This window comes from Folsomia candida, unplaced genomic scaffold (assembly GCF_002217175.1).
Source record: "Folsomia candida strain VU population unplaced genomic scaffold, ASM221717v1 Fcan01_Sc029, whole genome shotgun sequence".
NCBI lineage: Eukaryota > Metazoa > Arthropoda > Collembola > Entomobryomorpha > Isotomidae > Folsomia > Folsomia candida.
Genome location: NW_019091221.1, coordinates 799,158 through 813,272, shown reverse-complemented (window position 1 = coordinate 813,272; position 14,115 = coordinate 799,158). Strand labels below are relative to the sequence as shown.

Sequence of the window (14,115 nt, the reverse complement as noted above, 5' to 3'; positions counted from 1 at the left end):
CACACTTCACTTGCCCTGGCACACCCGCGACCCAGATGGAAGAGAGAGAATCCAGATGCAGAGCGAGAGAGAGATACGTGATGCACGGAAGGAAGCCAAGAGAGAACTCAAATTTGGTCCATATATGTACGTACTGTATTTATTAAGTAGCTTCAGCTACTTTATGTGAAGACTTTGTCTGTCTGTCTGTCTGTCTGTCTGTCTGTCTGTCTGTCTGTCCGTCTGTCTGTCAGCAGGATAACGGGAGAACGGATAAAGATAATCGAAATCGGTTTTCGCCATCATACATAATACCCCAGGGGGAGGATCCTATCAACTTTTGGGGGCAACCGGACCACACCCCCTTTGGCGACAGGGGGTGTGGTCGGGGCAAAATGAGATTTTTAGTGCAATTTAATCTATAGGTGAAATAGAGTAAAATTATGTGTTTCGGAGTTGTGCCACACCCCCTCGGCGCCAGGGGGTGTGGTTGGGGCAAAATGAGATTTTTAGTGCAATTTAATCTATGGGTAAAATTAAGTGAAATTGAGTGAAATTAAATGAAATTAAGTGAAATTAAGTGAAATTGAGTGTTTCCCCGATTTTGCCGCACCCCTTCGGCGACAGGGGGTGTGGTCGGGGCAAAATGAGATTTTTAGTGCAATTTAATCTATAGGTGAAATAGAGTAAAATTATGTGTTCCGGAGTTGTGCCACACCCCCTCGGCGCCAGGGGTGTGGTTGGGGCAAAATGAGATTTTTATAAAAAATTAATCTATAGATGAAATAGAGTGAAATTAAGTGTTCCCGAGTTGTGGTGGGACCGTTTGGGGTGAAGTACGTCTGAAGCTACTTCCGTATGCGCGTTTGCGACGGTTTATTTGCATGTTTAATACAACTCTTTTCATATTGAGGATGCATAAATACGTATCTATCTACATACCTTGTGCATATATATGCAAATTGAACAAATTTTGACTCAAATTAAATTATAATATAAATAAACCATACATATTCAATTAACAAGAATACCATTATTTTACTTAATCTACAAACCAACGAAATTGGGGCAATGCTTAATAAAGGTTTCAATAAATCAAGCAATCAACATTATGAAAGAAAGTGATACAATAAGTTCATACATAATATTTTGCACGACTCTTATGTATTTCATCAAGCATATTTACACACTCTTTGTCTTTCATCTGAGTCGAGAAAGGCTAAAGTTCAGCCATTCATATGTCCAAGGCTTTATTCGAATTATCCACTTCTTTCATTACATATTAATTACATTTCATTACATTATATATTCATTACACCGTGCCCCACTTCCTCCACTTTACTGACACAATTAAATAACACATCTACTTAAAATTATGCAGTCATACTTAAATAGTTATTCATTTACAACACTCATAACCCACACCGTCTCAGATTTCTGCGATCAGAAATTCCCAGCAAAAAAAGAAACAATTTAAAAAACATCCATTTTTTCACAATGCAGTTTTTCCTTTGCAAAATAGTGACTACTGCAATATTTTCAATATTTTTTGTAATAATTCCGAGCCTTCCATTCTCCCAGGGAGCGGAGGATTCAAAAAATCTCCTAATCATGGATAGCTCTGTTGACGTAGATGAGTACGCTACGTACGACGTTTCCACGTGTAATTCCAACTTTCACCCAGGAATCATCTCGCTCTGGATGAAAGGACTGGATTGCGTGAATATTTATCCGGCCTCTGATTGCACCGGATGGTTCATTCGGCTCACTTTGCTTGGTTTCCCGCACTATTGGCTAAACACGTATCGTTGGATTGGGGAAGAAATGATCAAGGAAAACTTACAAATTGGCTCCGCTGGACCCTGCTTCGATAAATGTGACGCCCGAAATTGGCAGGGTGACAGGATAGAAGCGGTCCATGTCACGCTCTATGACAAAACAGAATTCAGGGGTAATTTGATAATTTTGTGAAATAAAGCATTACAACAAATGTTACGAAGGGGTGAAAGTAGTGCGTTTTCCTTTAACCTGACGTTAGGATCTTACGTTCAAAATTTCAAGCCTCTGTCTTTCCGTTCAAAAGTTATTGGACCAATAGATGGATAGACAGACGGACGGACCGACAGGCAGACAGACGGACATAACGATATTATAGCCTCGTTTTTTTATGCATGGTGTCAGTTATAGGAATGTGATGTAGTTAATATCGCTGGATTTTTCTCCATTTTCCCCATTTGGCCACATTTTATCCTGGACTACGTCATGGTCAAACTTTAAAAAAAATGGAGGTCAACGGCGCCGAGTTTACGCCAAAGGCCGGTAACATTTTCCGCGCCGCCGCTCGCCGATAAATCCCATTTCTTATTCCCTCAAAAATGATACGCCGCGCCGCGCGGCCGACGCCGCCGAAAAATCGCCAAAATCTTCCCTGCCACTGCCGCCCCAAAAATCGTTGGCGTTGACCTCTGGGTCAAACCTTAGTATTGATCGGTTGTAAATTTAGAATTTTTTATACCCTATGTATGTAGATAACTACGTCTAATATAAGTATTTTAATCATTGCTCGTCCATGACAGAACTTAAATTTAAATTAAGTAACTACATGTTTATGTATCACTGACAATGGAACGTTTTTTCAAGCTACACTGGGATTGTCTAGCGAGTTATGTCAAAAAATCAAGCCAAAAATTACGAGTCAGATGACACTAATCTTTCCGTTGAATGGTTCCTTTGAACAAAAATATTTGCGGTTAAATTAAATTTTTGAGCAAATTTTCTCTTGCTTTTTCCTCCACGGGGCGAAAACCAAGGAGGAGTGCGAACTTTGACCCCCAATATATTTGTTCAAGGGGGCCATTCAACGGAAGGATTAGTGTCACCTGACTTGTAATTTTTGGCTTGATTTTTTGAAATAACTCGCTACTCAATCCCTGGGTAGCTTGAGAAAAGGTTCCATTGTGAGATTATTTTTAAACCAAAATATTGCCCATCGTTTCCAGGCAACCCCACACCTTTCCATGTCGACCACGATGGCTGTATTTTGATCCCGCCATCGATCCAAAATGTGTACTCGATGAAAATAAATGGCGATGAAAATGCCTGCATCGATCTGCATTCTTTGCCAAATTGTGGCGGGAAATCCATCCAGTTTCGCCCAGGTTACCCAAACCTGGAGAATTTATTTTCGTGGGGATTGACAAGGTATAACATCCAAGGAGTAGAATGGCATCCAAGGGCAATATCGCGTTGTGGGGAATTCTGCAATAAATCTCTGCCCCTTCCCGAAGTGGACGTTGTCATGGAGACAGAAGGACCTCTCATGGCGACTGAAGGACCTGATCTGGAGATAAAAGGACCCAACATGGAGACATATCCTTTAGGGAGTAACATAGTAACGCTGTATGACCGTCACGGGAATTGTAGTAAGTGTACAATATCTTATATATACATACACTCAAAACAAAAATTTGTCAAATCAACACCGCCGGTGTCAATATATGACTTAACCGCCTTGGTTAAAATTTTGAATCCGAGTTATGATTATTTTGATACCTGTTGTTATAATGTTATCACCGGACGGAAAAAGTCCATTACTACTCGGAATCACAATTGTAACCAAGGCGGTTAAGTCATATATTGACACCGTTTTGTTTTGAGTGTAGTACATAACTGTGCTGCACATTAAAATTCGGTTAAGAAACCAAGATCAAATTTTTCAAAAGTTAGTTTATTGCAACCGAGGTTGGGAAATATGATAACAATATATGGAAACTACTTATATTCTTAAAGTAAGGAGTAGAGGTGTGTCTAGCAGCGGTTTTTAAAAGCTCGGTTCGCTAAAGCTCGAATCAGGGAAAGCTCGAAAAAGCTCGGCTCCCTCAAACTCGGTTCAGAAAAAGCTCGACTCGCTCAGTTGAACCGAGCACAAGTATGTTCGGTCCTACTGAGCATTTGGCTCACCTCTTTAATTTTTCTGAGACTCCCCAATACGGAGTAATAACTGTGGGTTATTGAATCGAGGCTAATTTATATTTGATTTGTTATTGCGGCGAATTCGGAAGAGTCAGGTCGAGGAATTGTGACCAGCCGGGCTCACAATTATGCTTGTTGTGTAATAAATAGGCTGTTTTCTTGAGTCTTAGTTTATCGGTGAATGACTAACAATCAGTACAAGATATAGATATGTTTACCCTTATTCAGGTCATTCAGACACGTTTAATCTCACCTACGGCTGCATCACATTGGACGACTACAACCCAGAGAATCCATTCATTCAGACCAACGGACATTGTGTTCTCCTCTACGGGATGACCAACTGTGTGGCGGATTACGGCTTCTATGTCGTTCAAGGCTCAAGAAACCATTCCTTCCAGATTCCTTTGTCGCCTCCATTTTATCCAAAGTCCATTCAGTTATGTTACCAGGTTCCGCCCCAGGAAGAAGAAAAAGAATGTGGGAAAGGTGGACTTAATCCGGTAAATAACCCGCTACTACCGATTTGGGCATTAATTTTGATCGGTTTAGTGGCCATCTTTCTCCTCATGCTTACGGCCGTCGGGGGAGCATACATTTCTAAAAGGTATTAAAGTACTGGGCTCCAGGGAAAATTTAGCGTCTCGTATAAATCGGAAATGTGAGATATTTAAGTAATTTAATATCAGCAATAACATGTGTAACACATGTGTAATGTATGCATACATAATAAAAAGACGTGTCAGTGCGTCAAAATGCATAATTTCAAGGATAATTTTATATATTGTTTAACAAAAATCCAATAACATCTAAAAGAATACACTCATTTTATTTCCTAAATGTCAAAAAATTAATTAAAAAACAAATACTTAAATAAATATGGGGTGCACAAAATTTTCAAAACAGAACCATTTGGCTACTGTATGGAATAACTGATGCTTTCCATTAATCCTAAGTAACAACTTGTCACGTTATTTCATTCTATTCAGCATCACTTCCTCAAGAAGATTATAATCATGAAAAATGTAAAATGTATTCAAATTGTTTGTAAGCTTGGTGTTAATTTAAGAACATTTTAAATTATCTAGGTCGAAAAAAGCTTATTATAAATTTAAATGATAAAAACGTTTTAAGAACGTCTAGGAGGACGATTTAAAAAACTTGATACAAATAAATATTGTCTTTGTCTGGGTTAAATGATATATATAATTATTTTACAAGTTCGACACCATTAATAAAAACTTCAATCAATACTCAACTTGGTCACTTTCATAATTATTGACTAAAAGTATTGCATTAATTCTCTTGGAAATTTATGGATTTTCTATAAATGGTAGAATTGTTGATGTCCATATGGAATTTATTTTCATTCCATTATTTGGTTAATTGAACTTGTGGATTTTTTGATGCACAATGCTTCTTTAATTTTTCCATGAAACATTACTTCCTTAAATTAAGCGACTTCATTCTAAGCATTCTTGATGTTAAATATTGGCAAGGTGAGATGGAAAGAATAATTTGGTCGTGAAAGTGTTCAACATTTTAGATAATGGTTACTGTTCAATGTGCTAAACAGGGATGGGCAATCCCAGGATTACTTTAATCAGATTAAGTAATCAGATTACATTGAATGTAATCCGTAATCCAGTAATCCACGAAAAATTCACATTTTAAAGTAATCCGGAGTCCGTAATCCTAACTAGGTCTGGCCTATTAAATGAGACCCGGAAATGATGTGTAATCCGTAATCCCCAATTTTCGAGATTGGAAAATGTAATCAGATTACGGATTACTTTGTTGGATTACTTTGCACCTGTAAAGCTCCATCTTGCAACTTCTCCAGAGTTTGAGTCACTTGCTGAACTTGAGTGCTAAAACTACCGTCTGGATTCTTCAGCAAAGTGCAAAGTTTAGAGAATTTTGGAACAATGAGTAGGGGTTGATTTACTTCAACACATCTCTGTCAGCATCTTCACCTGCACAAGGTCTTGTTAGTTCTGCCCTAAGATAATTTGGTCTGTCCTAAGAAACCAACTGTCGGATGAATCATTCAAAGTTCGTTTTTTAAACTAATCATCATCATGAAATATAAGTGTGACGCTATTCAGAATAAACTGTTCCAAATGAAATGTAGCAAAGGGGTGGAGCGAGACGGTCACACGGTCATGGCATGCCAAAACTATGTCTAGATTTTATTTTTAAAATCCCCGCCCAGAACTACGTATAAAACTATTAAAACATAAATTCGACATTTTCGACGTTGGCGTCGTCGACACGGTCACGCGGTAATGCCACGTAAAAACTATGAAAATTTGTGTAATCCCTGTCCGAAACTATATCTATATATATATCTATATCTATATATATCTATATATCTATATATCTATATCTATCTATCTATCTATCTATATATCTATATATATCTATATATATCTATATCTCTGCCCGAAACTATATCCAAAACAAAAAATTCGACACCTTTGATTCGTGGCATCATCACCTTGGGGCCATGACCTTATGACCTACAATTCCCATTTTCAAACTCATCCGTACTTCAAAAAATTAGAAACCCATTGGCGAAAACCGCATGATGAAATTCGAAATCGTTATAAAGTTATCGTGGTTAATTACAGACCGGCGGACAAAACATTTCCATTAAGGGATTTCGCTTCGCTTCACCTCTTAATACATAAATATAGATTTTTGTAATCCAGATAATAATCCGTAATCTGATTACTGTAATCCGTAATCCACATCATCAATTTATCCCAGTAATCCAACAAGTAATCCACATTATTTTAGAAATGAAGTAATCCCAATCCAGTAATCCCATGATAATTTTGAAATTAATTAATCTGTAATCCGTAATCCATCGAAAGTGTTGGGATTGCCCATCCCTGGTGCTAAATGCCACATATTTAATTCGTGTTCACGTGCACGTTAAATATCTAATATTCGGAGTAAATTTGTAAGAACGGAAATTTGTGAGCAAATACTCCGTCTTTTTAAATATTTTAAATCAGTTTTGCCATTTTTTGGTCAGAGCGGAAATTATTAAATAACATACAATTAAATGCGTAACCAAATTACGGACTTGACTGAAAATAACATCGTTGATATGAAGAATTCTCCAAATTTCTGACGTTTTCCTTATCTTGTGACATTTATGTACATACACAAACATCACACTGTATGAAAGTATTTGGTTATTGCTGTGATAAGCATACATAATCCATGTCTGCCAGATGACGCAATGTATGCTAATATATGCAGATAAGGACTTATACATACATATATTTATTTATGTACCATAAATTATAGCTGCACGTACGTACGTACATTCATCACGTTTAATCTTAACGTTGAAACCAACAGAGTTAAACATTCTGTGCGTACGTATGTGCAAAACCTTGACAATGTTATCTCATTAAAACCAGTCAGTCAGCAGAGCAGTTGAGGTGAACATAATATTTAATTCTTTAACTGCAGTTAACTCGCAAAAATTAATAGTTCTTATATATTTAAATGTTACTCCTCCTACCTAAGAAATTTATTTTTTCACATAAAAATCACAATTGCGAAGTACCGCAAATACTCTATTTATAGCAGGATCTAACGATATTACAGATCCAGCTACAATTAAAAAATTTGATACCCGGGTCAATTTTTTTCCGGTTATAACTAATTTGAAGCATTTATGTAGGAATAGGCATTAAACAAATGCAATAATTAAAGATAATAAGCCTATTAAATTTTTCAAACTTAGGATTAGGCTCAAAACCCGGCTGTAAATAGAGTATTTACGGTACATGTTTATTTACATATTACACAATCCGTGCTAATAAATAAATGCTTGTTGGATTATGGAAATTGGTGAATTGAAATGTCACGAGTTTGACGTCCAGCTTGGGAGTGATTTAGAATTTGCACGTAAGCCTGAAGCAATCACGCGTGCCTTCAAAACCTGCCATGGAATGGAGATTGATACAAGAATTGGTGAAATACGGTTGCTGCTGAGTGAACAAAAGGGGGTCAAGTCGGTGCCAAGTTTTTCCATAGATGATATAAAATTCGTCTTCAAAAACTGTGGAATTGGAAACGGAATCAATTTAGCGTTTTGCGACTTGGAAGAATTTACATATTGCAAATATATTCCGGCAACTTTACAGGTTTGAGTAAAATAAACGTTATAATAGTTAAATGAATATATAAACTTTACAATATTTAACAACAACTTGAGTGCAAGATTAACAAGAAATTTAGTAAAAACGGAACAGCTTTTTCCGCTGAATATATGTAATAGAAAACGTATTTAGAAAAAAATCAAATTTCGAAGTACAAAAATATATTTTCCACTGAATTTATTGGATGAAATTAATTTCCAGGAGAGAAACATTGTAATAAAATTGAAATAATTGTTCCAACAATAATTTTGAAATATTTTTAGCAAAATTATCCTAATTTAACGGAAAATTTGAAGTTATCTTTCTACTTTAATACATTTTGGAGACAAATTTGCCCCTTGTTCCTCATGCATAAGTTTCTATGTACCGATAATTACCTTTACTTCTTGGTCACCCTGTAACTTAATTATTAAAATTATTTTTTATTAGGATACAAATATCCTTTCAACCCTACTTTCTGTTCGAAATGTGTGCTACGAATATGCGAAATTTTCCGTAAACGCGACAAAGACAATTGATTCATCCGACTCCTTGAACGACCTGCACATTCAAATACAATGCGGAATGGTAAACATTACTTACAATTTCTGAAATTATATACGTCATGTTCCAAAATTTTTTGTACACTTCTTCTGGATTTTTTACTATTAATTCTGTTACAGCTTTAATGTTTGCTAGTCTTTTTGAATTTATCTGACAATTCGAACCTTTTGATCTCAATTTTAGCCCACGAAATAAATATTTCACGATTTTGGGGAGCAATTTTTGAACCACGATGTGCAATCAATAATATTTATATGTATTACTTTTAAAAGGTTGAGCCCACTGTAACCATTCATGGCGGCGGGATTATCAAATATAATTTTACCGACGTGGATGTCACACTAATTTTAAAAAGTGGAGACCAAGTTGAAGACGACCATTTCCTAATTCTTACCAATACTTGGGACGCATTCTTGGCTTCAAGTAGGATAAATAATTTTGCTTATTTACCTACAATGCGATGGTGTGAAGAGAAGCCGTCCGATTTGGTTGAAATTGTAAAATTAAATATGTGGTCCATGTCAATACAACCTGCGTTTCTTGAGGCAGTTTGTGTGATCGTGGGAATTTGTCAAAATATTTGAGGTCAAAGTTGAAAAACGGGCGATTCATCCCTTTGAAAGGAATGCGAGTGAAGTTTGCTTACCCCGCCTGGTAAAAATCGCCCGTTTTTTCAACTTTGAACTCAAAAATTTTTGCCAAATTCTAACCATCGCACAAACTGCCGGAAGAAACTTTGGTTATATTCATATGGACAACATAGTTTCAAAATTTCAACCAAATCGGAGGGTTACACTTCAAACCATCGCATTATTAATTTGGTTAAAATACTTCAAAATTTATTTCCTTTTCAGAGCGTCAATCCCACTCAAGACGGACAATGTCCCGATTCAACGAACTGACAAAACTCGTCGGCTCCACTGTGCTCCTTTTCGGCATGCGTCGTAGCTACGAAAGCTCTCGAACTGCGATTTCTCTTCACTTGAGCCGACCTCAGCCAAATCTTAACTCGGACGAGATTAACCCGCAGGAGTGGGAACGAATTCAGAGTCGAGAAAAAGATATTTCCGCGGATATCAAGCAGTTTCGGACCGGGTGGGACCCCCCTCATCCAATGAATAGGGAGGAAAATGCTCAAAAGGAGTGGAAGGTTTGTTTGCATACCTGAGTATACCTGACTAGGTATACTTTCGATCTGCCATTCTAGGTTGGTATCCCATGGATCGTATCTATAGCAAAGTGTATGCAATCATAAATTACTTAAATGGCTGCCAACAATTTCTGTGTATGAGGGTCAACGAACTCTAGTCTAAGACACTCCCTATCTTTCCATTTTTTATTCGACTGGCACAAATATCGCCGCTACTTGACGAAAACTAAATTTTGTACAGGAAATCTTCCATTTTACTTCGTAGATAAGTGTATTATGCCCATTTTGGTATCGATGTTCACCCCGACTTCAAACGGCAGGTCGCGAGTATACCTAGTTCAATAGATTTCCAAAATAATTACCGCTTCAAATTTGACAAGTTATATGTTTTTTTCTAGGACATTCTTAGAAGATGTGAAATGAAAGAGCATCTCGTAGATTCCAGCTTTAAAACTACAATTATGAACCAAATTAGGGAACATTTACGACTCGCGGACCAACGTCGGTTTGACTTCTGCGCGAAGAGTCTTTCCCAGGATTACAATGTTGATTATGGGAAAATTCGTGCCTTAATTCCATCCTATCTCGATGGGAGTGCTGCCACCTTGAAAACCTTGACAGACCTCTGTGTCAGAGGAACGTGGAAGTATGAACTGGAAAGGGCGGAAAAGTTGATTGATCAATTTGAAAAGGTGGCATACATAATTACGTTATTAATTATTAAGGGGTGAAAACCTCTTTATGGATTTGTCTTGTCTGTTTATCCATCCGTCCGTCTGTCTATATCCACGATAACTCTAGAAAGAATTAGAATTTCGACATGCAGTTTTCGCCAACGGGTTTCTAATTTTTGAAGTGCGGATGATTTCGAAGATGGGCGTTGTAGGTCATAAAGTCATGGCGCAACAGGGACGGTCAAATTGGTAAAATTTTTTATTTTGCCCTTTATAGACGTAGTTTTGAGCGGGGATTTCAAAAATCGATATAGTTTTGACGTGCCATGACCGTGTGGACGATGCCAAAGTCGAAACTGTCGAATTTTTTTATTGATCGGTTTAGACATATTTTGGGACGGGGATGTCAAACATAACCTTTCCATGGATATGACGCTTCACCCCTTTGCTACATTTCGGTGTGAACGGTTTATCATTTTTAAAATTATAAAGTCTTCACCTTGATCTTGCAGATGGGCATAAAAACTGAACTGGCTGAAGTTCCTTTTTTAGAAATGCCATTCGGTGGAGTTAGTGTGCAGCCCTTGATAAATTATGAGGAAGCCGGTTCAATAATACTTAAAACGGAAAATAAAAATCCGAATATTCTTTCCATTCCAGTCCTTTCTTTGTACGAGGAGGGGCAGACTGAAACTGAACAGTGCCCTTGGATATGATGCAATGTTTCTATGACGAAATGCAAATATCGAGATTGAACCCGGTGAAAAAATCTTTGGAAAGAAATAAATTTGGTAATTTCATTTATATACTTGACTTTTTAAATATCGGTAAATGTTAGAATTAAATACACATATTTTTGCACTGAATTAGGTGGAAAGCTGAGAAAAAATAAGAAGCTTAGAAAGAAAGTTGGTAAAGCGAAGGCGACGAAATTCTTGGTGTGGCTCCTATCGCGATTATGATTTATATTTATTTCGCAAACAAAATTATTTTGTTACATGTTATTTTCTTGTAGTTTGTCTGGTTTCTTTGGAATGATTTGTATATTTGCTTCGTGTATGTAGAGTATTTGTTTTTCAAAAAGATAACATTGCTTTCATGATTGTATAACAAGCATATTTGAAAAATTTTTCTTTCGACATACGAAAACGTTGCTATGCGTGGTTTTTCAATGTGAATTAAATAAAAGACTTGCCGATAATTATTTCAAAAGTTGGACAAAAATTGAATGCAGGCGAACATTGTATTGTGTAGTTTTCCACTCCGTGTACAAATCAGTAGGATTTGTATGTGTAAAGAAATAACTAACTAGTCTTGTTTGCATTTATTTTCAACTCGCATGACGTTACTTCATCCGGTTTAAAACTAGATAGTAGATATTCGGTAACGAAATGTATCGCAGCTTATCGACTTCAGCATCAATTGTAAGAACTATTCATCGAATTGTTATCCTAATTCGTATCTGACTTTAGTTTTGCAGGACAGAAAGCAAGATATAACCTGCACACTTATTTAATTTAAATCGATGGCAATACACTTTACAGAAAATATATTCATGGCTTCACAATGAACTCTCTGTATCTGCCAGATGTTGCAATTTTTGCGTAGGAATATTTCTGCTGGATTATATAAATACACGGTTAATACTGAATTTTGCATACAAATAGAAATCTCCAGCTATGAAAATGCCACCTGTTCATGCATAGTTAAATAATTCCATATCGAAATTAAGTTCACCTTTCCTGCAAATTTACACCAGAAGTTTCCCAGACTTGCAATCATGAACATGGAGCCCACGACTAAAACTTGGAATATAATCCTAGCGGGTTGGATTTTAGTTATCTTACACCTGAACCAGACTTATGGAAACAACCAACCTTTACTTCAAATTAAGGGGGAAGATTCCGGCACGATTTTCTTCACCGCAGATATTTTTTTGATGTGGGACCAAGCCCAAGCTTTTTGTGAGACAAAAGGTTTGCAGCTTGCTTCAATCCTAAATGAACGTCAACAGAATTTGATAAATCTTTATGCGCAGGACAACTTCAGAAATGGTACGTGTTTTCACAATCTGAAATTATTTTCTAATATACCAATGTATTTGTTCAATTTCATCCAGGTTGGATCGTATGGACGAGTGGATTTAATTTGTATCCAAGTCCAAATTGGACTTGGGGTGACGATTCCTTCACTCCCATTCCATTGAGTTCGGAAATTAGTTTATTCTTCCAAAACTGGGCGTCAGGGATGCCAGGACACGGAACTGGCCCCCAGAGGAGATGTGTTGCGGTTTCACTCGATACCAACACAGGTGGTGGAATTGGAAAGTGGAATTCGGCAAGTTGTCGAGCCTATTTTCGGCCACTGTGCTCATCAAGTGTGGTGCCAATTACATCAATCGGGACGACGACATCGGTCCCTAGTACAACAACTTTGCCACCAAAGGAGTCCACTACTATTGCAAATGATTTGATCTACATTGGTGAATCCACTGCAGGTGAAATTACAAAAACATTCTACGGGCAAAGAGTGAGTTCTAGCTGGCGTGTGGCGAGACAAGTTTGCGCGTCACGTGGACTTGAACAAGCAACCTTGGAGAATACGAGGGACCAAGAAGTTGTCAACAAATGGGACTCCAGTAAGGAAAACGGCCTATAAACTAATGTTTAACCACTGACAAATGAAGGATTACATAATACAAAACATTGTAAACTAAATAGTGTGGTCCGGTTTTTGGACGGCTGGACGAGATTTGGGGAACAATACCTGGGTTTGGATATCGAAGGATGGCGCTCCAGGTGTGAAGATTGCAACACGGGAACAAAATGGTTTCGAATACTGGAGGCCTGGTCAACCTGCTGTTTTTATGAACAGTAGTGTACCAGCAGGGTCACGAGATGAAGCGTTTTGTCTCGTCTCGTACCTTTGGAGTGGACGAAGTTGGATAGCCACACCTTGTTGGCACGGACGGCCAGCGTTGTGCATGGCTGTTTCGGCCATTAAATTGTAATATTGAGGAATAGTTACAAAGGAAATCATGATTAATGTGTTTTTATTGTTGTTCAACGTATTGATTTTCAGATACATGTATTGATTTCATATTTAAACGAAATAAAATACACTAAAGTCACTCTCTCAAACCCTACGTTTAATCAAGTACTTGATGTCTGTGTTTCTACGCATTTACATAACTATGCAATAACTGGCGTCCTTTAATTCCAATCAGTTTTACAACACCGCCTATTGCGTATAAACACCCATGCAACCAGAGGACTCGCCAATTCCCAAAGAAACACTCCAATCACGCCGCATTGGGCGATTACGAGCAAGTAAAAAAGAACTTGAATATGAGAAGCCAATGGGATAGCCCGATACCCAGGTGGACCGAAGGTTATCCCACCAACCTTTAAAACTTTCTCTATCCCCCGCCCACTTACTCTCTGACGCCAAAGCACAAAGAATCCCGCTTCTTCTACCCATCTCGCTACTTGAGTCACCACGTTCACGAATTTATACCTAGCAATGAGCAACAAGTCCCAGTGAATAGCTTCTCCATATCCTAGAATGAAACACCTGAACTTGCCCCAGCTTATAAATGTTCTCTGGATGCGCC

General features: G+C 37.5%; 3 protein-coding genes across 5 annotated transcripts; all 3 read left to right on the top strand.

Moving 5' to 3' along the window:
* Positions 1-1,397: 1,397 nt before the first annotated feature.
* LOC110860164 lies at positions 1,398-4,720 on the top strand. The gene is made up of 3 exons (XM_022109226.2): positions 1,398-1,930; positions 2,979-3,401; positions 4,180-4,720. Exons 1-3 carry the CDS (start codon positions 1,477-1,479, stop codon positions 4,563-4,565), a joined length of 1,263 nt encoding a protein of 420 aa, XP_021964918.2. The 5' UTR covers positions 1,398-1,476; the 3' UTR covers positions 4,566-4,720.
* A 2,673-nt stretch (positions 4,721-7,393) lies between these two features.
* On the top strand, positions 7,394-11,726 carry LOC110860151. 3 transcript variants are annotated; one of them, XM_022109213.2, is made up of 7 exons: positions 7,396-8,120; positions 8,565-8,702; positions 8,951-9,101; positions 9,533-9,828; positions 10,227-10,520; positions 11,163-11,293; positions 11,373-11,726. In XM_022109213.2, exons 1-6 carry the CDS (start codon positions 7,815-7,817, stop codon positions 11,232-11,234), a joined length of 1,257 nt encoding a protein of 418 aa, XP_021964905.2. In that variant the 5' UTR covers positions 7,396-7,814; the 3' UTR covers positions 11,235-11,293; positions 11,373-11,726. The 3 variants fall into 3 exon arrangements, with proteins under 3 accessions (XP_035715932.1, XP_021964905.2, XP_021964904.2); XM_022109212.2 differs by having other exon boundaries at positions 11,015-11,293; XM_035860039.1 differs by lacking the exons at positions 11,163-11,293; positions 11,373-11,726 and adding an exon at positions 10,995-11,156 and having other exon boundaries at positions 7,394-8,120.
* A 522-nt stretch (positions 11,727-12,248) lies between these two features.
* LOC110860136 lies at positions 12,249-13,647 on the top strand. The gene is made up of 3 exons (XM_022109197.2): positions 12,249-12,556; positions 12,622-13,140; positions 13,223-13,647. Exons 1-3 carry the CDS (start codon positions 12,283-12,285, stop codon positions 13,510-13,512), a joined length of 1,083 nt encoding a protein of 360 aa, XP_021964889.2. The 5' UTR covers positions 12,249-12,282; the 3' UTR covers positions 13,513-13,647.
* The last annotated feature ends 468 nt before the right edge of the window (positions 13,648-14,115 follow it).

What these genes read in the sequence shown, in the direction of transcription:
- LOC110860164 (XM_022109226.2), top strand. Translation starts at nt 1,477, where the DNA reads ATGCAGTTTTTCCTTTGCAAAATAGTGACTACTGCAATATTTTCAATA. An exon ending in TGACAAAACAGAATTCAGGG is followed by an intron (nt 1,931 to 2,978) that starts GTAATTTGATAA and finishes CATCGTTTCCAG; the next exon opens with GCAACCCCACACCTTTCCAT. An exon ending in TGACCGTCACGGGAATTGTA is followed by an intron (nt 3,402 to 4,179) that starts GTAAGTGTACAA and finishes ACCCTTATTCAG; the next exon opens with GTCATTCAGACACGTTTAAT.
- LOC110860151 (XM_022109212.2), top strand. Translation starts at nt 7,815, where the DNA reads ATGGAAATTGGTGAATTGAAATGTCACGAGTTTGACGTCCAGCTTGGG. An exon ending in TTCAAATACAATGCGGAATG is followed by an intron (nt 8,703 to 8,950) that starts GTAAACATTACT and finishes TACTTTTAAAAG; the next exon opens with GTTGAGCCCACTGTAACCAT. An exon ending in TGATTGATCAATTTGAAAAG is followed by an intron (nt 10,521 to 11,014) that starts GTGGCATACATA and finishes TTGATCTTGCAG; the next exon opens with ATGGGCATAAAAACTGAACT.
- LOC110860136 (XM_022109197.2), top strand. Translation starts at nt 12,283, where the DNA reads ATGAACATGGAGCCCACGACTAAAACTTGGAATATAATCCTAGCGGGT. An exon ending in GCAGGACAACTTCAGAAATG is followed by an intron (nt 12,557 to 12,621) that starts GTACGTGTTTTC and finishes AATTTCATCCAG; the next exon opens with GTTGGATCGTATGGACGAGT. An exon ending in TGTCAACAAATGGGACTCCA is followed by an intron (nt 13,141 to 13,222) that starts GTAAGGAAAACG and finishes TAAACTAAATAG; the next exon opens with TGTGGTCCGGTTTTTGGACG.